Genomic DNA, 27,134 nt, shown 5'->3' on the forward strand with positions numbered 1-27,134 from the left:
AAGTGTCCTGCAATCCATGGTCCCAGGGGCAGCTGGCCCTCCTGGAGAGTATTTCCTATGCACCCTTCTGATCTCTGGACCTGTTCAGTATCATGTTTAGGAGATTTTGAGCCCTGTCAATAGCTGGATGCTTCTCTTGGCAAATATTTTTGGCACCTTACGAAGAGTCAGACTGATGATAGCCACATAAACACTGTGCTTCTGAAGGTATAGAATTGAATCTTATTACAATTGACACACAATGGGACTGAAATGTGAAACAGTGTAGTTATACACAATTGTCTAGCTGTCTTCCTTTGTTAATTCTGTATCTTAATTCAGTTTGGGGAGAATCTTGCTTAATTCTTCACTATAATAGAACAACTAGTTCTGGGTTTGCATGGGCCTTCTTCACAGAGAGTTGAGTGTAAAATAAAGCCTTATAGATCCTCCAACCTGTCAGATTGGTACCAGGCCTAGAAAAGTTCATAGTTTCTTTTGGAGTAAAATCACTTTGCATGTCTTGTGTACAGGTTTAAGATAAACACTCAGGAACCAAATATCCTTCCTTTGGTGGAGCCATCTCTCCTTGAAATTAGTGAGGGTCAGGTTGTTTTTGTACTTGGGTGAAAGTACAGTCTTTTCCAGAGATATAAGAACAGACAAATCTGGGTTTCTGAGCTATTTCCAAATATGTCAGAACTCATAAGTGAGGAGATGGAGCAATATGTCTCAAATCAGTGTTACTGAGTGTCAGGGCAGCCTAATCCATGTGGGTGCCTGAGCAGTTAAAATAGGTATGTGTGGACATACAAGCAAGATCCTGAGTGTGGAGGGAATGTCGGTGCCTTAACCTTCCCTATGGAGTCCAGAACAGCTTGTCACTCCCTTAATCCTTCCTGGTAAGGCACCTCCCCTCCTAAACCAATTAATTGTTTTTCAATTCTGGTGTAAATTGTACATAATGCATGTCATGCAACCCATTGGATGATTTAGCTGTTTTACTGAATCCTCCATTATGTGTTCCAAGAGCTGCAGAAATGATGACTGAGGTCCAGTTGGAAGATTTTCCAGCTTGACATTGCTTTCAAATTAGAACATTTGCAAAGTTCTTCCAGTAAATGTAGAAAAAGGTTAAAAAGATAGCAAGCTGATCTTTCCAGTAAAATCCCATCATCACATGATACATTTTTGCCTGCCGTGGTTTCGTATTGCAATATTGTCTGTCACATTAACATCTCACATCAAAAGGACTGAACAAATCTGGGAGAAAGTGGAATTGCTGAGCTGCTGTGAAGTTGAAACAAACTTGGAGAGATTGAACCTCTGCCAACAGTGCTGTGCTAGTCACTTCTCTGAAAAAATGTTGTGTTTTTAGTCAGATCCTTACCAGGATGTTTCTGGACAGCTGTTTTTGAAAGACAGAGCTAGAATTGACACAAAATGATGGTGCAGATAATGATCAGAGAAACGTATGTTCCTGTCTTCTTCCACACCCCCAGTCTGCCTCTCACAATCTAAAAAGCTTGGGAGATTTGGGAAGTATAATAGTGACAATTTTAATAATAGACTCTGTAGGGTAATGGCAGCCAGAGCACATTAAATCAAACAGCATCCATATGGACTTGTCAAAGAAAGGCCAAACACTCTAGCTGTCTGATCCTATTGATGATCTCCTGCTGCTTTGTTGCTACATTGGGATACATGGCTGTCAGTTATTTTTAATAATCATCTCATGCTTTATTTTCATTTATCCCTGGAGAGTCTGTCTCGCAGCTATACGTACCATCTACTACAGCTTCTTTTGACAGTCTATCAGCTTTATCACCTTGTTTTCTAGTCAATGCTGCAGTAAAACAGAGAGTAAAATGACCATGAGGCTGCTCTCCCAAATTTTAGTTTAAATTCAGACACCATGTTGAAGTCATCAGGGTTAAACCTCTGAAATGCAGCAGTTTAGGCCTGCTGATGCTGTGCTGTGCTAACAGTTGCTCATCAGATGTTTTCATGCACATAGCTTTGGACTGAAGTGTTCAATGGAGGATTTTGGGGGGTGAAATTTATTATTATCAGCCATGCTAATTCTTCTCCATCCAATACTTCGTTTTGATTATAACACTTAAGCTCTTGCAGACCTTGCAGACATAGCAGGGAGCAGGAATTATCTGTAGTGTTTCTTCTGCTTATTGTAAGACAAAGCAATACCGGAAAAGTTCAGAAAGCACAGGTTGTTGCCTCCAAACTCCATGGACTGAGGCTCAGAAGGCTGATCACATTAGACTTGTCCCTCTGCCTGTTGCAGATGCTCTACTGCTTTTCTGAGAACATGGTACTGAGCAGATACACTGGGTGGTAGGATTGTAATGGGGTGTAACTTAGTACTGTTCAGCCATAGCTTTTCAAAGCAGCTATAATGTGTCTTAGCTGTAATTTGATATGGAAATTATTCATCTTTCTACAGATTCCTGGGGTAAATGCCTCAGCTGAGATGCATAATTGCAGCTTCTCTGATGTTGAAAGAGCTCATCTATGCACTAGAGATCTAAGCTCAGATACTTTAAGAGAGCGTGGAGATTCTGTGGTTTTCATCCATTTGATCTGAACATTCTCGTAAACATCCCAGTGGCTGTTTCCTTCAAGGACTGGTGGTGTGAATCTGAGTTTGTGTAATTTTATGAATAAAATGCATGAGTAATGCATATGCAGAACACACCTGGATTCTCACCATTGAGCAGTTCTTTGGACTTAAGTGCCCAGAGACACTGGGGAGCTGTGAGTATGCAGAGTGCATGAATCCTGTGCTGCTCCCTCCTTCAGTGCCTGCACCCAGAGATTCATTCTGATGGCTTCCTCTGCAAAGGCAGCAAAAGCAGAATTCCCTAACCACCCTTCTCTGCTTGCTTCTTCCTTGCCCAGTTGTATTTTATCTTAATCTTCTGCAAGGGCTTGTGTGCAGCAAATGGGCGAGAGCTGGATGAATTTTACTACATCTACAACTGAATAGAAGTCATGGGCAGGGAGCAAAAAAAGTAATTCAAGGATTTGTAGATGCCATCAGAGGAATTATGTGTGGAAAGGGGCTGATGTTGCACCTTGTGTCTGTTGTTACAAAAACATTGCAAAAGGTCGAGCAGACAGGGGCCACAAGCATCAGAGGTTCTTACAGAATGCTCACTTGGGTATTTCCACTTGTCTGTTATTCAGTCCTGATTCTGCCTATCTGGGCCTCTTCTGCACATTTATTGCCACTATTTGCAGCTCCTTGCCTCGGAGGTATGTGCTGCTTTTTCCCAAGTCTCTCCTGTGATGGCAGTTGAAGCTTTCATCTCCCAGTTCATTGTAATGTAAAATACATTAATTGCCCTGTATTTTGTGCACATGCTCTAGCATGCAAGAAACACACACTTTGTCATTTGTGAGGTGCTAACTCTGTCTAACTTAGCAGTAAAGTGCAGGGGCCTGGGCCTCCTATGGAGCCAGCAAAGAAAGGCAGGAGGCTCCCAGCTCGGGCATTCAGCATCACCCTCTGGAGACAGTATCTCTGCTCCTAATTTAGGCATCTAAGTTAGCACAAGTCGATGAGCCCTTTCCCTTACTGCATACCTGCTGTTCAGTTCTTCTCGCTTCTTGGCAGTGCCGAAGGCAGGAGTTATAATCAGCACTCAGTGAATCACTTCATTCTTCTGATAATTATTTGTCCCATCTAGAAAGAAGTGCTGCATTTCCCTGCTTTCTGCCATTTATAGAGAAGTGTCTCCCTGCATTTTTTTTTACTTTTCACTCCTTTCTCAGTATGAGACAGCCTTGCTGAGTCTGCCTCTGCTTCCCATTTGCCACGTCTCAGAGGCTGAGCAGGGAGAGGAACATTGTGAACCACCTCGGCTCAGTGGGGCATCACAGTGAGGAACTGCAAAAGCTGGAGGAAACTCATCAATGCTTAAACTCAAAGCACTACATTCCTCAGGACTTTTCTAAAGATTACGGATTACTTTATATTTGTTTGTTTTTTCTTTCCCCTATGGACCAATCATTAAATTGCCTGTGAGAGCTTCTGAAGATAAATGTCATGTAGATGAATGTCCTGTGTTAACTCAGAAGTTCATGACGTAGAATTCAAGAGAATGGGAAACTAAAAACAAAATAATAAAGCAGCTTATAAAGGGAACTGATCTGGAAGCAGAGATGGTGGTTAGAGACAATGTTTATCAGACTTACTATTTTGTGTGACCATATGCATTCTGGGGGTCTGATTCAGCTTCCTTTGAAGTCAGTGATAGTCTGCTGTTGTCGCGTGTGGCATTGGATCAGCCTCATTAAGACAAGCTTGGCCTTTATCCTGAATAATGTTTCTCCTTTTGGCTTCCAATAGAGACATCCATATGGAGGGAACAAGGATGTTTCCTTGCCCTTTCATTGTAAATGTGTTTTTCTTTTGCAACAAATCCAGATGAATGCAAGAGCACTGCAGCTTGCAGGTTGTGAACATTCCTTGCCTGGGTCTTGAGACTAGAGAAGTGATGGTGTTGAGAAGAAATGCAGAGATCAAAGCTGCAAACCTCTGAACCAGCTGAGCTGTGTGGAAACTCTTCTCATTTTTGTGCTGGAGAAACAATAGCAGCCACCACTACAGCCCTTCCCCAGAGCCTCACAATGGTGTGGGACCTACGTCTACTGGTGGCCATCAGTTCCCAGGTCTTTCTCCCATGGAAGGGAGTCACAGTGCAGAGTCATAGGGTTAAATGTTGCTCTAAGGCAGTTCAGGGTACCCTCACACAGCTTAGCTTGCTGGCCATCTTGGGTTTCTTTTCCTTCCTACTCTCAACACTCAAAAAAACAGTCTGTCTGGGCTGCTTAGTGCTCTTTGTATGTGTCTGGTCTTTTTGTCTCATCTACTAGAGAGGGCATTTTTACTGGAAAAGGGTGGTTATCTAGGGTTTGAAAATTACTGAAGACCTAGACAAATAAATTATCTCTTTTAGTTCACTGGCTGAATTAAATGCTGTTTTCAATTGCCAAATCAGCAAGACCATGTTGTTTCAGGTTGACCAGACTTACTTCGTTATGAGAGATTTGGTGGGAGAGTTTATTCTTTAAAAAAAAGAAGAAAAAAAAAAGTAAGGCGTATTTGTCCTCAAGGTATAGCTTCAAAATAAAAGGAAATAAAAATCCTGAAATAACTTTTTTAAGCAAATGAGAAAATGAAAAGAAACAAGTATTCTTGAACAGCAAGCCAGTCATCTAAGAAACTCTCTCAGCTCTAGGGAAAGGGTTAAAATCCCTGTGGTGTCTCCACTGACCTTCAAGTTACACTGAAGAGGAATTTGGCCTGAGCTTTCTTTTGGTAGAGAATATGAGTCAGAAAAGCAGCCTCTGCCCATGGTTCCTTGCTCCTCCCTCTTTTCTCATCCAAGACTTCTCTCGGCCTGTTTCTATACTTAATATTTTAGGACAACATTAGTAATGCTGAGTTTAACTGAGTTCAAGCAATTCTGTTTTACATTCTGTCTTGGAAAGAGAATCACTCTAAAACTTTTAAATGCTTTACATTTTAAAAAAGGCTTATTTTCAGCTGATGGGCTTGTTTCTCCTCAGACTCCTGAGACTATGCAGACTAATGTAATCACATTTGTTTTCACAAGCAAGCATATGTTTCAGCACTGCCTAATGTAGCCGGGTATTTTGAAATCTGTTAATCCATTCTAGAATGCTTACTTAACCTGTGCTTGACTTGGGCTTACAAGAAATGTTGTTATGCTAGTACAGTCCAATTAGCTGTGAATAAGCAACAGCATTTTGCAAAGTTGAACAGTTATTTTTGTTATGGTTGTCATATCTAGAGCTCTAGACTTTACAAGTAAAAGAATTAGTGTGCAATATCTGTTGATTTTTCTTCTGCAGAAGGAATAAATCAGTTCTGTAGTCCCTCCAGAACAACTGTGGCTTTAAATTTTTGTAGGACTATTTGTTGCTCAATATTTATCCTGTTCATTGAATTAAGCACCTGAAGGTTCTTTCCATGCAGCATGCAGGTTGAACATGATGGTGGTGCAGCCTCTAGAATCAGATTCCCTCTGGATGAAATAATACACTGTGATTGCCAATTCAAACATTCTCCAAGAGCAGCAGTTATTCAGGCTTCTAATTAAAACAAAGCTAAAACATTCATTCTTGTGCTTATATTTAACTACAAGTCCTAGTATGATGTGCTACTGAAGCAAAACTATTTTTACTTGTATTGTGAATATGTGAACTTGCTAAGCAAAAACTCTTATCACTATAATTGATGAATCAAGCAGTCTCACTCTTTCAGGCTTAGCAATAAAGTAGAAAACACAAAATACTTTTGTTTTCTTTAGTACAATAAAGAAATGTAATAAATATTCTGTCTAGAACAACAACACCCTGGTAGTCAAATGAACTGGGTATGAATTATGTCTTAACTGTCATATTTTCAAAAGTGGTGAATATTTTCTGCAAGTGTGAATCATGCTACAGCTTTCTGTCCTCAAATCTTAATTTATTAAATATGTAGTAAAATCTGAATTTCATATATTGAATAGTTTGTATTGCAATATGTATACACAGTACTAAACCCATGAGTTTTAGAGTGATTTTTAGATATAAAGCCAAAAGCAAGTTGGCTCATAAGCTTTGAACTTTGTTCATGTCTCAAGTTTCTGCAAACTCAAGTCTTGAATTTGAGTAGGTCAGTTTTTTGAGGATGATTTTCTGTGTAAGAAAATTGGAAAACTAGAAGGACCATGTACTCCAAAAACTGGAATTTCTAAATCAGTTGCTGATTATGAGCTTTTGCTGATCACCTCATTCATCTTCACACTTCTTAGTGAGAGGTTTAGTGTCTTCAGGAGTTTTGAGAAGATGGTGGGTTATCCCACTGATCTTTAGGCTGCTGAGGGGTACTAGATCTCACTTAAATCTGGTCTATAAATTTTGGTTACAGTTTTCAAATGCTAAAAATTCAAAGCCTGCAGTCTGCTTTTTGATGTATATTGCATTTATGTCTATTTAGTGATTAATGGTTCAAGCACCTATATAGTACTGACAGGGTGAGTTTCCTTCTGCAAGATATTAATTTTACATACATTGAATCACAGAACAGTTTGTGTTGGAACGGCCCTTTAAAGGCCATCTAGTCCAACTTCTCTGCCGTGAACAAGGACATCCTCAAGTAGATCAGGTTGCTCAGAGCCCCATCCAACTGACCTTGAATGTTTCCAGGGATGGGGCACCTATCATCTCTCTAGACTGAATCTACTATCTTTTAGTTTAAAACCATCATCCCTTGTCCTCTTGAAACAGACCCTGCTAAAATGTTTGTCCCCATCTTTCTTATAAGCCCCCTCTAAGTATTGAAAGGCTGCTAGAAGGTCTCCCCAGGGCCTGCTTTTCTCCAGGCTGAACAACTTTAACACTCTCAGCCTATCCTCATAGCAGAGGTATTCTATTCCTTTGATGCTTTTTGTGGCCCTCCTCTGGACCTGCTCCAACAGCTCCATGTCTTTCCTGTCCTGTGGACTCCAGATCTGTATGCAGTACTCCAGCTGGGGTCTCACCAGAGCAAAGTAGAGGGGCAGAATCACCTCCCTCCACCTGCTGGCCACTCTTCTGATGCAGCCCAGCATACGATTAGCCTTCTGGGCTGCAAGCACACATTGCTTGCTCATGTCCAGCATTTCATCCACCAGAACCCCCAAGCCCTTCTCTGGAAGGCTGCTTTCAATCCCTTCATCCCCAAACCTGTACTGATAACTGCAGTTTGCCCTGATCCAGATGCAGGACCTTGCACTTGTTGATACTCACGAGGTCCATATGGGCCCACTTCTCAAGCTTGTCCAGGTCTCTCTCTGGATGGCATGAAGAGATGCTTAATTAGAAGGCATGGTGTGTTTGAAAGAGCACTTGGAGGATGCAGTATGACTGGGGCAGAAGTTCTTCCCTCACATACACATTTTCCAGTCTTCTCTCATGTCATTGCTGAGGTGGAGTTTGTTCTTTCTTTGCCTACTCTCAAGGAAAGAGAAAAGTGAAGGTAGCATCAAATAAAAGTTCTTACTGCATGTAAGGGTGGTATCTTGAGAACAGTTATTTATCACTATTAATTTCACTCTATGAGTAGCTGCTATAGATGTGTAAAATCTACTGATACACTTTAAAGTAGTTATGTGTCTTAGCTTTTATATATCCGTAAATTTTCCACAGCTGTGGATGCTCAGAAGCACGTCTTGTGAAAGCTTTGCATTTTATTAAAACAAAGAAAAAGGAGTAAAAAAAACAACCACCAAAAAACTTGTCGACCTCATAGCCAAGTTCTCCAAATACTTCCAGCTGCAGCTAGAGGGATGAGTCATGCTGAAAGCTGAGGAGCTTTTCTGAAAGCCTTTTACTTGGTTCACATGATTTTTATTTTTTTTATTTTTTTAACTTAACATTCCTGTCTGTTTTTCTTTTCCTAAAAAAAAAAAACCAAACCAAAAAACGTGAAGGCGAGTCACCCAAGGAAAACCCGTACGAGGATGTGGAGCTGAAAGGCCGTCACGCGGGCCGAAAATCCCATCAGCTCTCGGAGAATTCCCTAGATTCTTTGCACAGGATGTGGACGCCGCAGGACAGGAAATACACATCACCTCCCCAGGTAAGGGCATCACGGCAGCAGTCTTTCTCTGCTTGAAGGTTATTTGAAGCTTTGGCAAGATTAATCGTGGCATAGGAGGAAGAGCAGCTGCACTGAGTGAGGAAAGGTGTCTGGAAAAAGAGAATGCATGAATTGTTGCTGGGAATGCTCTGGGCAGCTGTAGCTGCAGAAGCTGGTGGCTCTTTGTGCTGGCTGCAGCCTGGTGAGTTTAAGCAGAATCCTTCCACCGGTTGGTTGTGAGCTGAATCTGCCCCCTAAATTGTTTGTGTGGCTGCGCCTCTTTGTGAGTTGTCTCTGCTTTTGCTGCTGGGCTTTCAGTAGGAGCAGAAGGGAAAAAGTCAGCTGCTTAATCTTGCACGTGTGTTGTTATGTGAGACTTATTGGGACCTTGCTAATGTGAAGCACGTAGGATGGTGTGTTTGATTGTAAAATGGAGAAGGCCAAGTATGCTTCCCAGTAAATGAATAATAAAATAATCAGAAAAACCTAAGTGTCTGCATTTAACAAGCCTGTATAAGTTGTGTTTATAGCACAAAGACCATGGAACCCTGCAGACTTTCAGTTTTGTGGTGAATTTTCCAAAGCAATCTGTTTTTTATGAACGCCATGTAGTGCCAGGTTGCTTTGTTGTTCATGGGATCATTGTGTTCATAAGGAAGAATATAAATTTCATCACATACTTAATTTTGAGATTCAAAACACCTTTGAAAGGAACTTTATTTTGCACTGAATAAACAAAAACATTTGCAGTTGAACAAAAGGTCACAACAATTTACATTTTTGCCTTGTAAAGAGACCTAGATCAAAACTGAATATATTTCACTTATTTTCTGTGCATGGGAGCAGCACAGTTCAAGAGGCAAAAGAAGCCTGACAAGGATCATGACTATGCACCCAATACATCATTTTGTAAACCAGGATTGTTTTCAGGAAAGCTACTGAAAAGGGAACAAGAGGAAAGCAGTAATCAGGCAGACTAAGGAGAAACAGAAATTGCAGCTATGAAGATAACCTCGTCATGAGAGACAGATGATGCATAACAATTATTTTGAGCTTTGTGTGTGTTAGCAGGAATGGTGTAGCATCTGAAGGATCCAATAGGGTGTACCATCAGGGTAGGAACCATATGGGTCCATAGTGAGATACTGTTTGTTGTTCTCAGTTTTACACAGGGTGATCAAAGAATATATATATTAAAAAAACTTTTCTGAAGTTGCTCAATAAAGAAGTACTCTCTGGTATCTTTGTAACAGGGCTATCTTAATTCTGGTAGCTTCCTTTTGAAATGCTGCCAGGAGTTTCCTTCAAGGAGTAAGTCCTGCCATAACTGCCCTGTCATTGTGCTGATGTATAAAGTGAAGAGACACTCAGAGCGGGTCAGCTGTGGGTCTGGGTGATTCTCCAGTGACCAGAAATAGAAAATTCTCAATTTCCTGAAGAAGGACAGCTTTGGCAATGATTTATCACCCAGTTTTTTTCCAGCATAGCAACATAGTTGGATTAGCAACATGATTTATCAGTCACAGATGATGATAAACAAGATGGAAGAGATCAGAAGGTCAGCAGGATCTCAACTATCATCTCCAAAAATAATCCCTTTCATTAAAGTATAGACTGCTGCAGATTTTACTGGCCACACTAACCTGTGGTAAGCAGAGACCTCAGAAACACTGACCTGTGGTAATTTTGAGTCCCACTGCATCTACTCCTTTCTCGTTACATTCATTACTTTCAGTTTTTCAAGTCAGATACAAACGTAATATTTTATTCATGACATTGTATTTCTGATGCAAAGCCGATACATACACAAACACCTATGTTTAATCCCAGATAGTAGGGTGCTGTAGTAGGTAAAACCCTCCAAGTAGTACAAATGGGGTATTTATTATTGCAGGTTGATAGCTCATAATACTGCTAATAGAATATTAGAAAATGCCAACTGACAGCTGTATGACATAACAGCACTGTTTTCTAGACAAGCTGGTTAATCTTCTTGCAGTGTTTGTGTTTGGGAGGAGAAGGCAAGGACCTGGCCTTGCCAGCCTGCCAGATGACCTTCCTGAGAGTCTGACAGAGCTGCTTGAAGGACTGCTCCAAAAGAGCTCCAGTTTTTTTAAAGATAGCTGTCACTTGGTGCTAAATCCTGCCAGTGAGACATTCCTCCTGCAATGATAACAGTTTTGTGTTTTAAAGGGAATTATTTGCGAGTGCAGGACAAAGCTGTTATGGTGCCTGTGCACATTGGCAGATGTTAAAACACCTTAACACCATGCAAATGCAGCAAGCTTGATGTTCTACCTTCTTTCTCGAGGATAAAATAGCAACTTCAGTTTAATTGCTCTTGGTTTTAACCACTGCAAGTGAAAGAGACAGATCAGGTGAGTGTTCTGATGTCATCCAAGCCTCTAAGTTGGGTTTGAAGGCTCAAAGAGCTGATGTGATGTGGCTGCACCAAAGCCAAAAGTACTATTGTTTTCTTCGAACTTTAAAGTCTAGATATTGACTCCTCTCTCTTTGTTTTAACCTTTAAACCCTCTCTTCATACACATCCCACAAAGCAGTGTCTCACCTGGCATGAGGGCCTTGCGTAGCCTCCACTGATTCACAAAAAGGTTTCTCTGCCCTGAGGAGGGGAGGAGCTCAAGCTGTTCTCGTTTCTGCAGCTGCCATTGAAGCCCAGCAGCCAGTCCCTGCGCATCGGGAACTGGTCAGAAAGGAAGAGCCACCGCCTACCCCGCCTGCCCAAGCGGCACAGCCACGATGACATGCTGCTGCTGGCTCAGCTTGGCATCCCCTCCTCCCCTTCCAGCCTCAATGAGGACAGCCTGAGCACCACAAGTGAGCTGCTGTCTACACGGCGGGCCAGGAGGATCCCAAAGGTACTGGCAAGGCGATCAGGTTTATGCTGGGGATAGGTCACCTGTCTGCAAGAGCCTGCAAATTTCTATCCAGCCTTTAGCCATCACTTAATGCTCTTTTTTTGTATCCTAAAGGAAAACTGAGGTCAAAACAGAAATGTTAATTTTCAGAAGCCAAAACCTGCTCCTTTTAAACATACAGCTGTACTGTGAAAATCCCTTCCTTAGAAGGGACTAACTGCCTTGTTCCAATAGTAGCAAACATCTGACTGCCATCTTTGCACAAAAATGATTTAAAGCCAGTTCTTTTTTCCACAATTTTCTCTGTGCTCTGTGGGCCAGAGCATTTTTGTGTACCTGTCTTCATGATTTTGAATGGGTCATGGTCAAGCAAATTTTATTTCTAACATGCAGCAACATCTCAAGTGGGTTTTTTCACCCATCGTTTGTTTACTGATCTCAGGAAATTAACTGCTACTGGCCTAATATGTTTCCCTTCATTTACTCACAACCTAACCCATCCTAATAACCCGGTTGTCTTGATGGATTTGAAGTAAAAATTATTTTTCCATATTTCAAGGATTTTTCCAATTCAAAATAGGATGTGAAAAAAACCCAGGCTACCAGACAACAACAAAAAACCTCAACAAACCTTTTCTAAAGCAGTATCAAGAACTGCCAATACATTTATTTTTTGGCTTGTGAACAAAGTTGATTTTTACTGTATATTAGGCTCTCTCCAGTTTCCATTAGAGAGCATATTTTAAAGCACATGGCTGTAAATACTGTGAATAGAGGGAGATGTTTGTGTTCAGACCCTCTTCCTTTGTTGCAGGGGGTGCATGAGTTTTTGTTCCAATCTGTGCTCTCTTACTGACTTTTTACTGTGTCTACAGTGAATTAGTTTCTCTCTGCAAGTTGAGGTAAACCAGCTTTTGCAAACTGTAATGAAATGTACTATTCCTGACTCATAAAAACATTATGAAGATTAATTACTATATATTTCTTACTCTCCAGAAGTTGTAATATTATGTTTAATTACAAGTTCTTAGTAATCATAGCCTCTCGTTGAGGGCACTAAACACAAGTTGTCTCATTATTTTCCATAATCTCCAATACTTTTTAATAGACAATTATTATCTGCATTAGCCCTAATAAGGGAAGCCATAAAGGTGATTACCAGGAATTAAAATTCTGCCTAGTGCTGGTTAAAGCCAGCTAAAGCCCGTACTAGTAGCTAACTTCAAAAACCCCTCACACAACAAAACCCCAAACAAACACAAACACCACACACACTCCACCAAATAACACTCACAAGAAACCTCCCCTGCAATTTTGGCCACTTGCTGCACCTCGAGTACTGTGTTGAGTTCTGGGCCCCTTACTACAGGAGGGACACTGAGGTGCTGGAGCGTGTCCAGAGAAGAACCACCGAGCTGGTGAAGGGCCTAGAGAGCAAGTAATTGGAGGAGTGGCTGAGGGAACTAGGGATGTTTAGTTTGGAGAAGAGGAGGCCGAGGGGAGACCTCATTGCCCTCTACAACTACCTGAAAGGAGGTTGTAGGGAGGTGGGTATGATACAGCACCTCTGAAATAAGGCAAGTACATTATGAGTTGGAAGGGAGCGAGAGAAGTCTATATGGGCCAGATCCTCAGCTGATATAGCTTCAAAACAGCTGGTTCACTCTGTACCAGAAAAGACTTTAAAAAACTGGGCCATCTCCTTCTGTGATGTCCAGAGAGGTGCTAACACATTAGTTACTCCTATATTCATAATAAGAATATGATCTTGCAGTCCCATGAGAGTTTGGCAAAGTTGGATATGGCTAATGGATCACAGGTAGACAATGCAAGTGAAAAGACAACATCACAGAGAGAGAGGAATGAGGTGGTAGAGGATGAATCCTTTGAATCCTCAGCCATATTGTGCTTTTATTGCAAATGTCTGACAGTTTTGCAAATTTGGTTTAGTTGTCTGAGTTATTTCATTGGTTTTAAAAATATATCCATAGGTCAAAGAGTGAGATTCAAAATAAGAGATTCAAACAAATGGGATTCCAAATAAGAGAGATAATGCACTTTGAAACAGTAAAAGCTTTGGGGGAGTTAGCTGGCCTATCTGTGGTCAAGTTCTTTGTATAGATTAATTTAAAGTCCCCCAACACAAAATCGTTTTGTCTTGCTGATGCCTCATTTTGTTATTTTGCAGCTTGTCCAAAGAATCAATTCCATCTACAGTGCAAAAAGGGGAAAAAAACGACTGAAGAAACTTTCTATGTCCAATATTGAGACAGCATCTCTACGAGGTATGACACAAGCATCAGGGCTCAGTGAATCCATTTGAATGTTACAGGGATAACAGATTCCTTTATTTCCTCCACATCTACTCCAGGCTCTAATTTGTTTAGAACTTTCTCCGCTGAACAATGATGACTTTCTACCTGCAAAAGGAGAAAATGGGGTATTCTCAGCGTTGTCTATCCAGTCTGATCAGCCAGATTGCCCAGCTTCTTCTTTAGTTCACTTCTTGAGTAATTGGAATCTCTACATTTTGTCCAAAATTCACAGTTTTGACCTTGTAATCCATCCATGTCTTTCCTGGCATGTGAATGTAACTCACACTGCGCTTCAGACTGCTTCTGGAAAAGCAAGGGCCAAAAAGAAATTCAGGCTGTGTTTGCAGTAGGAATACAATAGAGCTTTAATGTGAGTAACCTCAGAAGTACATCTTGTCAGAAGGTTTTGTGTGCTACTCTCACCCAGTTTGCTGAGTTCTGGTGATTGAAAATGTTGCCCAGACAAAGCTTATAAGACTTACTTTGACTTCTGCATAACCTTTTTTTTTCTTTTTAAAAAATTGAAGTCTGAATAAGAAGTGGAAGGGTTAAAATCCGTTTTCCAAACGGCACATTCACCTCTATAGTTTAGCATAGATAAGGGTTCAGTGCAACCAGCTGCTGTAATAGGGCATTACATTTGCGCTCTCATCAAAATGAAGCTCTTATTCTCAAACAAAATCTAAACTTACTCCAAGGAAAACAGAATCTAGAGGAGCCATTTAAACTGTTTATTTCAAGATATTTTAAAACCAAGGACAGAGCATGTGTGGATCACAAGGCTCAGTGTGAGGAATGATTTTTCTCAGCTTCACCACAGTGAACCAAGTTTGTGTTTGCTTTGGTTTTGCATTAACTGATCCCTCTATCTCCTTGGCAGATGAGAACAGTGAGAGTGAGAGTGACTCAGACGACAGGTTTAAAGGTAAGAGATCAGCCTTCAATAACTTCTAGTCAGCCACTGTCACAGACCTTATCAATGTACATTGTTCCCATCAATGGCCTATATTTTCCTTCCTGAACTGTGCTAACTCTGTTACTGCAGAAATCACAAAGTTTCCAACACAGGAGCTTGGGTGTGGAAAGCAAGGGCAAAAATAAGCTGTGAGGATCTAACAAGGATTTGGCAACTCTGTCATATAATGAAGAACAGGACCTTTGATAGATTTGCTCAGTCAACCACTACTCAGATGCTGATTATTTTCCAGACTGAGTACTAGGTGCAAACTTAGAGGGAAGATATGGGATAAATATGCTCCTTTCTTATTCATACACTGCTTTAAATGTTTGCTGCTAGCTGCTGTTGAAGAAAAGGTTCTGGCTCTGATCCATTGTAGCAGTTCTTATATTCTTTTCTAGGTCTGCAGTCTCAAAATTGTGTAAATTCCTTTATCAGTGCACAGCACCTGCACAAATTCTGCTTAAGCCAAGCCAGTAAATTAGTCCCTCATTTTCTAAAAGTCCTGGTACATGGAGAGAACTATGAAAAATCTGAAGGCAGTAACAACAGATAGTTGCTAATAGTTTAGTTTTATTACTAAAAACCTATCATGTTGTAAGTAAGGGGAAAAAATGCTCCTGTGTGACCTTATGCTTACATTGATGCTCTCAGGGCATCCTGAGCCAAAGATCCAGTTGTCACATGTAGTACAGCAGAATTAATCTGTCAGGGTGGGTGGTCTCTTTGGCTTCACCTCTTGCAGATATGAAGCACTGACTGGCAGTGTGGGGCTTTCTCAAGGCAGAACAAGGCAAGTTAATTCTTGGGATTTAGCTTCCCCAGTTGTGCAGTCACACAAAGACCCAAAATGCTTTATCAAAATAATTTTTAATTTTTGTGTTGCTGAACCAGTTGTAGCAGTTGTATGACTCCTGGTCATTAAGGGGTTTCCCTTTCTTTCAGTCAGATAATTACTGTTGTGGTCAAGTGCTTGTGACATCTTATTTCCCTACCACAAGGGACAGTCTGCCTTCTGCAATCTGTGGGCAGTGTCAGTGAATATAGCCTTAAGGGATTGTTAGGTGTTGCTAATAACTCATTTGCCAGAGCACAGAGATTCTGGTATGAAGAGATAGGGAAGAGCATGCAGGAAGCTGGTTTTACTTAGCTGTTTTCTCTTATTGGTCTACCAGAACTTGTAATGATGTAGCTGACTAGTTCACCATAGACATCTAGCAACAAATCACTAGATCAAGGCATATCTTTGAATCAAGACTGGATGAATCTAAGATTGCCCCTCCACTGAACTGGCACAAGCAAATCAATCCCACAGGAGGAAATTTGCACCTCTTTCCTTCCCCCTTCCCTGGAGATGGTTCCATGGCTTGTGTGGACTATGCCTGTGCTGTAAAGAAGGTGATATATACCTTCAGTGGTTCTTAGCATGAAGCTGTGTGATGCAGGGACAGGTCACAGAACCGCTTTGCACCAGTGTAAACCAGGTCCAAATCAGGTTTGAGAGGTGTCACCCTAGAGATCCTATATTGCACTTGCACACCCACCTAAGGGGTTATAATCTAGTTTTACAAGGGAACAAGAAGCAGACCTTTGACAGGGTAACAGTTGGGAACTGCAAATTATTTCAGTGACTTAGTGTTGCATCACTTAAGTACTTGGACAGAGTTTTGATTTATGGGTGCAATTAGTGAGGGAGACTACAGTATGAAGGCTTGCTTTTGAAAGCAGAAAATGCTTGGAACAATACACTAGCAAGTTGAAAGTCCTTAGTGAATGGCTGTTGCTTACACAGACACATGGCAGTCCCAGGTAATGATCTGTCTTTATTTTCTTTTTTCTTTTCTTTTCCATGCTAGCTCACACCCAGCGCCTCGTGCACATCCAGTCAATGCTGAAGAGGGCTCCAAGTTATCGAACCCTGGAACTGGAGCTGATTGAGTGGCAGGAACGGGAGTTATTTGAGTATTTTGTGGTAGTATCACTGAAAAAGAAGCCCTCTAAAAACACTTATCTCCCAGAAGTGACATATCAGTTTCCTAAGGTAAAAGAAAAATTCTTACTTAGAGTTCATTCTAAGATCAACCAAGTGAATCAGTAAGAAAACTAGCAATTCTCTTTTTAAAATGGTGTTATTCATTCAGCTTTCATAATTATTCCAAAGTGATCTGTTATAATTGGAAGGGTGTAGAGAAGGTGACTGAAAGCTTTCCCTCTTTACAAATATATCTTTTCCAGTGCTGGAGACTTTGGCATGATAGTAAGTGCTTAAAGATTGTGTTTAAATTCAGCTGCTAAATATTTCACTTTTAACTCTAATGTAGCCACTATCTTAGCTGTATTAGAATTTGTTCAAAAACTCACTGAGGCCAATGAAAACGCTTTTGCTGATCTATGGTATTTCTCTTGTGCTCTTGCAGCAGAAAGGAATTTGATTTAGGACTGTGTTTTAAGTGGCCATTGTGCAACAAGGGAGTTTTGAACAATTAAAAAAACCCTGCAGTGATTATTTCTATTGTACTAGCATCTTTAAGCCTGTCCTGGGGTCGTGCCTCACTCTACCAAGCCCAAAAAAGGGACAAGCTGCTGGGTCCTTGCTCTTCAAAGCTCATTAGTAACGCCCCCCTCCTGAGAAGAGCTGTGAAGCTGGCACTAACAGTAACTCACTGACTGACCCTCCATTGTCTCCCCGCAGCTAGAAAGGCCAACCAAGCAGATGCGTGAGGCAGAGGAGCGCCTCAAGGCCATCCCTCAGTTCTGCTTTCCTGATGCCAAGGACTGGCTCCCAGTCTCTGAATACAACAGGTGAGTGGTTTGGAGCTCCTCAGCTGCACAGTGCTGATGGACTGCAGCTGGAGCAGCCCCGGGCTCGCCGATGCCCAATTAAGGAAGTAGCAGTTTGAGTCTTGGCCACTTCAGGCTCAAGTCGCTGTATTTAAAATTTATCTTTTTTTTTTTTTTTAAGTTCTGTATTATTTTTCTGCTCTCTTCTGCCTGCCTCACAGGCCTGTGTGGCTGAGGGGAAGAGGTTTGAAGGTTCCTCTCAGTGATAAACCCAAAAGCATAAATGGAAGTACTTAAAATAAATCTCAAAGAGGACAGGGCTCTGCCCACCACCTCCCCTAGTAATTTACCCCAGAATGCTTGTCTAACATTGCAGGACACCTCTTCATTTGGCTCAAAGCAATGCTGTTCTGAGAAGGTTATTGGAGCTGAGCTCTCTACCAGCAGAGGAGCCCTAGCTTCCTTCTCTCAAAGATTAATGTCAGGAGAAGAGCAAGGGAAGGGAGAGCCAGACTTGCATTTTCTTTTTCAGTCAAAAGAAATCTCAAAAAAATGTACTTTTTTTCCCCTTGCATCAATGTGTCAGAACCAGTTGATCTGAATGTGTAGAAGTACTAGAAGGGGCAAAAGGGATAGAATCATGGAATGGTTTGTGTTGGAATGGACCTTTAAAGGTCATCTAGTCCAACCTTCCTGCCAAGATCAGGGACATCTTCAACTAGTTCAGTTTGCTCAAAGCCCTGTCCAACTTGACCTTGAATGTTTCCAGAGATGAGGCATCCACAACCCTTTGCCCTATGGCTATAGGCCCTATTAAAGTGTTTGTCCTCATCTTTCCTATAGGCCCAAGTTACGTATTGAAAGTTTGCAATAAGGTCTCCCCAGAGCCTTCTCTTCTCCAGGCTGAACAACCCCAACTCTCTCAGCCTGTCCCCATAGCAGAGGTGTTTCATTCCTGTGATTATTTTTGTGGCCCTCCTCTGGACTTGCTCCAACAGGTTCATGTCTTTTTTGTGCTGAGGATTCCAGAACTTGATGCAGTACTCCAGGTGGGGTCTCCCCATATTCCTCTAGAATATGATACAGCTTTTTAAGATGCATGGTCTGAGGCATATAAATGAAGTAAGACCTGTTTGGAGTGTGTCTAGAGGGACTTTCAATGGTGGCAAGGAAGTAGCATTCACCTAAAGGGATTACTGTAGCCAAGAAGATGTATGGAACTTTTTACTGGCTCATGAAGCCAGGCAGTATCCCTTTCTAAATTGTCTACCTCCTAGCTATGCTGTAGTTCTGATAGTAAGATCTGGGTAATTTCTTTACTTCTAGTGAGACCTTCTCTTTCATGCTGACTGGGGAAGATGGGAGCCGGAGGTTTGGTTATTGCAGGAGGCTGCTGGTAAGTACATCACCTTCACCTCAGAGATTGGAATTATGTTAAACAATACCTCAAAACTATTATCTTAACTTTGAGGGTATCTCTCATGGTTTTAAAACAGAACAGAGTAAATCACTCTGAAATCTGGAAATGTAAGGAGCTCAAGTAAAATAAGAACTTGTCATGGCTGTTTCAATCAAAGAGATCCCAGGTCTTGTAGGAAATTCATATGAATGTGGAAAGTTTCTTATGTGAGCACTCTACTTTTCAAATTCTTTACATTATGTGCTTTCAAGCAGAATCAGAAATACTACAACACTGCAAACAAAGGCAAATGTGGTATTTCTAAACATTTGTGAGTAGCATTTATCTCTTGGACAGCTGCTTACATCTCCAAAGTGCTCTGTCAGCACTGCCTAATCAGTCTGCAGCAGGTCTGTGCTGTAGGTAAATAAACCACCCTGCCAAGTAGGGGGCAGCAATGGTGGAGAGCAGGTCACCAATAGCATTTGCTTAGGACCATGCAATAAGCCCATGTCGGTGCAGGGAAGTCTAAGTTCCCAGGCTCCTCTTCAGTCCTCGTGTTGGGGCAGGAGGTCAACTGGTGGTGTGGGGACCTGACAGCCTACCAAGGAGTTTTGTCTCATCACCTGGAAAATCACTGGTTACATGATAATTTGAGAGCATGACAGTGTGTGTGCGGGAGGGGAGGGGTGGGGAGGAAACTGCACAAAAGCTCACAAAGTGTATTAAGGCAGGTGAAGCACAGTGCAGACAGCAGTTTTGCTGTCCACCCTGCAGATATGGCTGGATAGCAGCAAAGCATACAGCAGCACCAGCCTATGTTCATCACTTCTTGGAAGGGTTTGGAGCTGGTTGCAAGTGAGTAGGCAGGGAGCCAGGTCTCCTTTACTGTTCAAGTGACAGTTGCCTACACTTGGTTGAAGAGTTTATACCCATATTGGATGCTGCAGGCATATTTTGCATACTCTGTGCAAGAGGAATGTCTACACCAGCACAGCATTGCAAACTTGTGAATAGGTGCCCTCATCTAAGAGAAAGGGACACTGACACTTTCCCCTTCCTTGACTCTCTGGTATGATTTTCCACCTTTCTAAGCAGGGATCACCTGCTTTCAGTATCTTTCAGTGTCTTCCAGTAGACAGAGCTACTCACTGTCATTAGAACAGCACCCTCCATACTGCTTGCTGCCTGTGCCCAACCTTGCTCTTACCCTGCTCTTTGCCTATGGCAGAGCTCCTTGTCGTGCAGACAGCAGATGCTCTTGTCTGGGAGGTATTGCTGTGTGTGGTTCCTCTATTTGCAAGAAGTTTTGTTTAAACTAACAAAACAGAAAACTTGTTTATCAATTCTGTGGGCGGTATTTGCCGTAGGTAGCATCACAGAGGTTCACTGTGTGTAACACAGGGTATAAGTGTGGGCCATAACAAGGTTTATATGTGAAAAGGAAATGTCAATGAAAGCTTGTGTTCCAGTACATCTAGGACTGGTTGGAGGGTGATTCAGAGATAAACAAGTGGAGGCCCTAGAAGGTATCCTTGCTGATGTAAATAATGTCGGGCAGCAGTACAATTCCATTACTTCATGTGTTGTCATTTAAAAGGATAATAAGGTATATTTAAAAAAAACAACAAAAACAACACAAAACCTTAGAAAATATTGGCTAGAATTAAGTTAAAGAATGTTTTCACTCTACTAGGTAAAGATGGTTTAAAACTTTTATATTTCTGGGTATGTTTGGAAGTTTCAAATCATGCCCAGAACTTACATTTGTGAAATCCAAAACAGTTGATCCTGGACCTGGCTGAGACTGAAAAATAATCAGACATGATAAAAAAGACACATACACAAAAATGATGAGTTAGTTTGTTGATGAAAGATTAATGAAGATTTTTTTTTTTACTTACTTAAGGCTCAGTGAAATTCACCCTATGTTAAAGGTAAGAAAAAAATAGGACACTGACTTTCAGGTGGTACAGAAGATAGATTAACATAATAGGAAATACAGGCAACAGAATTAAATCGATACTACATGTTTTTATACAAATGGTGTTTTAGGACAACACTGGTGATTATTTTTGTCTTCCAATGGCTATGGGAAAAATCAATCAACCAGACAGCAAAAAATATTTTTTAAAAAGGGAAAAATAAGTACTGTCTTGCTAAATCTATCTAATAATTATAAAGCCAGTAATAAAGGTGATCTGATGCTGCCCTGGGAGATCACTTAATTCAGGATCACTTAATTAATTCTTAATTTCCTCTGGTTCCAAAAACTAGCATGCAGCAGCTGACATGTCTCACCTCACTGGTATAGCCTACCCAGCAGAAGAAAGAGGAGTGATACCAATATATTTTGCCAGCTTGTCCCTTTCTGGGGCAAATCCTGCTGTGCCTTCTGAGAGCAAAATTGTCACAGTCTGGGGCTTAGAAAGAAAGAGGATTTTGGAAGCTGCAGAGAAATATCTCAGCATCTGGGGAAACAAAAAAAGTAGCAGAGATCTGCTGTTGTTTGGATCCTGCAACCTTTTTCTGTCCTGCTGGGATAAATGGAATAGTGGTTGTTACCTGAAGTGCCTTCTTGATAGAGTTCAGCTGTGCTCACAAAGAGTAACAATTTCTTATCCCCTGGAAAGGTCCGTGCATGAGTGGAACAGCCTCACTGATGTGTACTTCAGTGTGGTATTTCTATTTACAGTCAAATGCATGCTTTCTTATTTTATATAGATGTAAATACAGAATTTGTACAGGCAACAAGGAGCGTGTAAATTCTGCAGGCACTCTTTGTATACCAGAGGCTTGGGCTCTAAAGCAGATTTTTGTATTTGGGTGTCCAATTTCCTGAGCAGGTTCTGAAAGCTTGAATCAGGGTAACTCTGATGTTCAGGAGTGCACAACATCTCCTCTGATTAGTCCCATTCCCAACCCACAAGTTTTGTCAAGTGCAATAGCCATAATTTGAGAACTATGTGCAGTTTTTGGTAAACATTACATAAGAGAAAGGTGGGGCCATACTGTGTAATATAGAGCCATATGAAAACCCTGAAGTAATTATGAACTGCTCTGCTTCAAGACAAGCCAACTGCTGTGAGGCTATTTCCTTGGAAAATATTCCCTAGCTGTCCTGGAGAGGGGTGGCCTTGTAATACCATAAATAAAAAATAAAATAAGAATTTAAAAAAGCAAGAGGTGTCCCACACCTTCTAGAGCATTTGTCAGCCCTTGGCAGCAGGGTCCATGGCTGGATGGGCCAGCCAGCCTGGTCCTGTGAGGACATCTTTCTGTGTCTTCTGTGGATGTTGGTGCTAGGATTCCTTTTTTTGTGAAACAATTACTTTTTCTCAGCCTTGTTCTCCTTTGGCATGTTGTGACTTGAACAAACTGCTCCACTTCTCTGCCTTCAGATTTCAGTCTTCCTGATTCTTTTTGTTTGGTTGGGGGTTTTTCTGGGGGGTGGGGGTTAGTGTGCTTAAATCCTGCCAAAACTACCTCAAGGGATACCAGTGACAATTATGTTCTGTTTGTACTACACGTCCTCTAAAGTATCCCCTTTAAATGTATTTATATTTTTTGTTTCCTTTTGGAACAGAATGGAATGTAACCTCTTGTACCACAGCAAACAATCTGCACTTCCATAGATAGCATGGAGGTTTCCAGTTACATCTTGGTACCTCCAAGGCAACCATGTAACAACTGTCCTAGTGACAATGTAAGAAGTATGCATCCTCATATAAAAGGAAATAGGTCGATATATAGTAGAAATATGAATACTTACACTACCATGCCATTTTACTGCAAACAAGACACTTTATTTTAATAACTCAGATTAATTTAACTTTCTTTTCCATGCTAACTAATCCGTCAACTTGCTGGGCTCTTTTCTAGAGCTGTTCTTGGGCTGCAATACACGTATGTCAGCAGCAAGGAATATTTGAGCAGCTCCTGCTGAGGGTTTAGCCTCACCTGGCTGGTCACAGCCCTTTCCAGTGGATATTATGGTGTTCCCAGTGCTGTGGGCAGCAACCTGAGCAGAAGGGAGAGCAGGAACACGGGGACAGCAGGAGCACATGGTGGGGAAGGAGCATGGGTGAAGCTGCTGTAACATGAATCTTAGTGTACCTTGTAAAATGCAGATTTTTTACTTTGGTTTAGTGTATAATTTCATTCTAATAATTGCCTTGATTTAATATGGTAAACAATTGCTTTCTAAAGGGCTTGACTGAAGTCTTAGCTCCTCTCTATCTGTGGAACCCCACTGGCTTGTGCCCAGTAAGAACACAGTGGATGTACAAGGATCACAGTGGTGAAAGCAGGGACCTTCTCAGTGGGTTTCTGCTGACAGCTGCAAGACCCACACACTGGAAAATCTGCAAAACTTTCCTTACTGGGAGGCCACAATTGGTCTCTGCAGCCCAGGGAAAGGGTGTAAACAGTCAGAGAAATACCATGCCTGTAGCCTTTGGGAGATGCTTGGATCCAGTGCGGCTCCTTGGCAGCATAGGCTGTCAGGGGCATTATGGATGGGATCCACAGCTATGCCAGCCCCTGTCCCCAGGGACATCATGGCATGTAAGCTGCTGTTTTATGGGATCATCACAAGCATCTTGGGCTTCACTGCTATGGGGGTTGCTGCAGATGCTGTGGGGTGCTAGTTCTAGCTAGTGGGGCAATACTAGAGTATAAGATACTGCATCCTCAAAACAGTGTCCTGCGGTTCATTTTAACAGCTGGCATCTGGTTCCTGGGGACAGTAGGAGACACACATTTCTGTCATATAGGGCAGACATCTGAGAAGACCCAGAGCAGACCTTCAGTACAGAAAGCCTGACAATGTCAGGATTTCTTGGCTGATAACTTTGTAATTGCAGAAATAATAGGAATACTTGCCGAGTCTCTTTCACCCTACCCTGCCTCTCTTCTACCTCTCAGAAAATGCTCCTCCAGCACTTTTCTAGGCTAAGACAAGGCAGCCCTGGGAGTCAGTGGAGGAGTGGATGCCTGAACATGAAGTCTGTACATTAAAACACAAAAACCCATCCTTAGGTGGGACAAGTTCATCCTGCATTTTCTGGGGCAGGAAAGGGGAATTTGTTACACTGTGAAAGCAACTTTTGTGGGATGCAGACTGATGTTTATGGAACTGGAAAACCTTTTCTCACCCTTGCCTTCTTCCCTCCATTCTGCTCTCTCCAAGCACCCTTGACAACCCTGTGCACATTGGGTGCTCTGGCATTAAAAGTTCAAGTTTCACATATAACAGGAAGGCTTTAACACAAACTTTTGGATTTAAAACACCCACAGTTTTCTCATGGTCTGAATTTGGATCGGCCCTAACAAGGGATCAAGAGCTGCCACAGGAGCTGGCTTGTGACCGATGTGTTCATTTTAGACTCTCAGCATCTGAACTGTTTTGATTCCTGACACCATTAAGGAACATCTCTGTTTCTTGATATGTTGGCTTGCCGGGTGAGGCCCGGCCTTGTGTGGCCATGAGAATATGACTGTGATCTGATCTGACACAATAACCTGATTTCTGCAAACCCATTTTTCAGTCTTTGTAGATCTATCATTCTTTACATTAAGCCAACAACAAAAGAGCGGACTTCCCAAGAAGGAGTCTTACTGGATATTCAGTATGTTGTTTAGTGAAACTGCCAAGCCTTATCCTAATATCTGTACAAAATATTAATGGGAGGCATCTCTATCTTCTTGATGTCATCTGTTCAAGCTACACACTCCATCAACTTGTGTGTGGCTATAATACAACTGAGCAGGAGAAATGTGTGGGAAGGTTATTCAGGAATACCATGTTTCCCTGTTTAAGCTTTTGATTGAATCTGCATCCTTCATTGTTCCAAGATCAAGACAGTCCTAGAGCCAGGTAGGATTAAAATAGTGTCCTTTTCACTCTCCTGCAGAAGGGAGTAAACACACAATGTGTGTGTGAAAATAGCATTTGCTTTGTAATTTAAATATTTTTATGTTCTATCTCTGTTATGTGATCATTCCTTTAGTTACAGCTAATTGCAGTTGAAGCATCTACAGTTCTGGTCTCAAAGGGAGACCAGGGTGTTGGAGGCTTAGGCAGAGCTAATGCATGTGCTTTGCAAAGGCTTCTTCCTTCAGACAGCTCAGCTGCTGCTGTGCATTTGTGACGGTCCTTTTTCACCTGGCTTTGGGGCTGCCCTCACTGCTTCCTCTGATTTTCCCAATGATGCTCTCTGGGAAATTACTTAGAAGATCTCAGGAGAGATACAGAATCAGAGAATCATAGAATCATTAAGGTTGGAAGAGACCTTCAAGATTGTCAAGTCCAACCGTAATCCAATTACCACGACCACTAAACTATATCCTGAAGTACCACATCTAAATGCTTCTTGAACACCTCCAGGGATGGTGACTCCACCACCTCCATGGGCAGCCCATTCCAATGCTTCACCTCTTCTTCAGTAAAGAAATTTTTCCTAGTATGCAAACTAATCCTCTCCTGGCACAACAATGGGACCTGTTTGCCTGGTGCCATTTTGAGGAGGAAGAAACACAGCCCTTCTGGAGTCTTCAGGCTGATGATAATCTGTTTCTTGCTTTATTCCTGCTTCCTTGAGATAGAACCCCACAGTCTGCCCAGTATCTTAAAAAACCCAGGCCACTGAGTTATGTGTCTGACTGGCTGGTGAGTATGCACACTGCAGGGACAGCCTGCCTTGCTTTGAAAGAAGGTGTGTGAGAGACTGTCAGTGCTATGCCAGACTGGGAGATCTCTGAAGGCTCTCCTAGATTTCAAGCATGCAAGCAGGGAGGTGTAATTTGAAAGAGAAAAATGTCAGGCTTATATTTGGGAGCAAAAGCCTCCAGTTTCTCCTGGCAATGCAGGTTTTGGAGTGGACTTTAGTCAGTGAACTTCACACTAAACTCACTAGAAAAAAAGGATTGTCCTCAGCCACTTGCCAACCAGTCCTGATGCAGATCTCAGCTCTTCCATCTTGTAGCCAAGTTCTTGTCAGTTCATCCTCTTGGGAAACCGTCTCATTATCAACAAAACTCATTAGCATTTTGATTTGTGATACTGGACTAAGGCTGAAAATATCCTGGGCTCCATGTAAACAAATTGAAAACAAATCAAAACATCATCCCCTCCATCCTTCCAGGAGGGGTGCAGTGCATCAATGCAGGGACTCTCAGATGCCTCTCAGCTGGGTTACTTTACCATACAGCTGAACTGGACCTATTTGTCATGTGGAAAGTGATCCTTGGAGAGCATGACTTCAGGGCTTTGCAGCTACCTTGTAGAGCACAGCCTGCAACTTGGAAGAGGGGAGGTTAAACCAATACTGTCTCCCCTAGTGAAATGAGTTCAGACAGAGAAGGGAGGAGTGTCATGTTCCATATGATGTTTCTCTGGGAAAGAAGCAAACTAAAGCCCAATGAGCAGGTGGTTTAGATCCATCTTTGAGGTGTGCACTAATGGCTGAAGAGGGGAGTTTATGTTAAGGGTTGCCAGTCTTAAAATTTGAGAAGTCCTGCCCCTCAGAGTGGATCTGCCTGAGGCTTTTGTTTCCTGCCTCTTAAATGATTTGTGTGTATCTGGGGGGCTGTGCTGTTTGCAAGAAAAAGCTTCTGGAACAACAGAAAAGGATGTGCTATACGATGAGTGCAAGGAGGGTAGAATGCCAGCTCTTAGAGACATGTAGCCTTTAAGACGTTTGAAAGCAATGGTATTTCATAAAGGAGAATCTTTGAGTAAAAGCTAAGAAGTTACTGTTTCTGGTCTTATAGATGACCCAGGAATGTGATGTTTTTACTGGCACTCAGTGAGACAGCTCTTGGCTGGGAGCTATCCAAGGCTTCTGGCATGGCTTCGGCATTCCTGCAGATTTGACACAATGATTTTAACCAAAATCCCACATGCTTGATATAATCACTCAGTGCGTTTAGGAAGGGTTTTATACCTAATATGGACAAAAAAGGGCTCTGCTTTTTCAGAGATGTGACGTGCAGTGAGCAGGTTTGGATCCAGAAATAGACTCATCTGTGTTCACTTAGCTTTGGTATTTTTTGAGGTCTTTATTATAACAGGCAGGCACCTGCTGACTGTCCAAATCTAGATTGCAATATTCAGTTTTAAAAAGCACAGCTACCCCTCAGTTTCTCTTGAATAACATCTGTGTGGCAT

The 27,134-nt window shown here is 41.8% G+C and overlaps 1 protein-coding gene across 4 annotated transcripts in view; it reads left to right on the plus strand.

Annotated features, from left to right (window-relative positions):
• Positions 1-27,134, plus strand: part of DENND2B (DENN domain containing 2B) — a 180,585-nt gene that overhangs the window by 119,021 nt on the left and 34,430 nt on the right. For all 4 annotated transcript variants that reach the window (XR_007889634.1, XM_051620907.1, XM_051620908.1 and 1 more), the window contains 7 exons: positions 8,484-8,632; positions 11,296-11,511; positions 13,700-13,796; positions 14,707-14,751; positions 16,641-16,825; positions 17,477-17,586; positions 18,892-18,961. Coding sequence is in view for 3 of the 4 variants with exons in the window: in XM_051620907.1 (XP_051476867.1) it covers positions 8,484-8,632; positions 11,296-11,511; positions 13,700-13,796; positions 14,707-14,751; positions 16,641-16,825; positions 17,477-17,586; positions 18,892-18,961 (872 nt within the window). In the remaining variant the exon portion in view is untranslated. The remainder of the gene's footprint in view (positions 1-8,483; positions 8,633-11,295; positions 11,512-13,699; positions 13,797-14,706; positions 14,752-16,640; positions 16,826-17,476; positions 17,587-18,891; positions 18,962-27,134) is intronic.

Source organism: Apus apus, chromosome 5 (assembly GCF_020740795.1).
Source record: "Apus apus isolate bApuApu2 chromosome 5, bApuApu2.pri.cur, whole genome shotgun sequence".
In the NCBI taxonomy this organism is placed as follows: Eukaryota; Metazoa; Chordata; class Aves; order Apodiformes; family Apodidae; genus Apus; species Apus apus.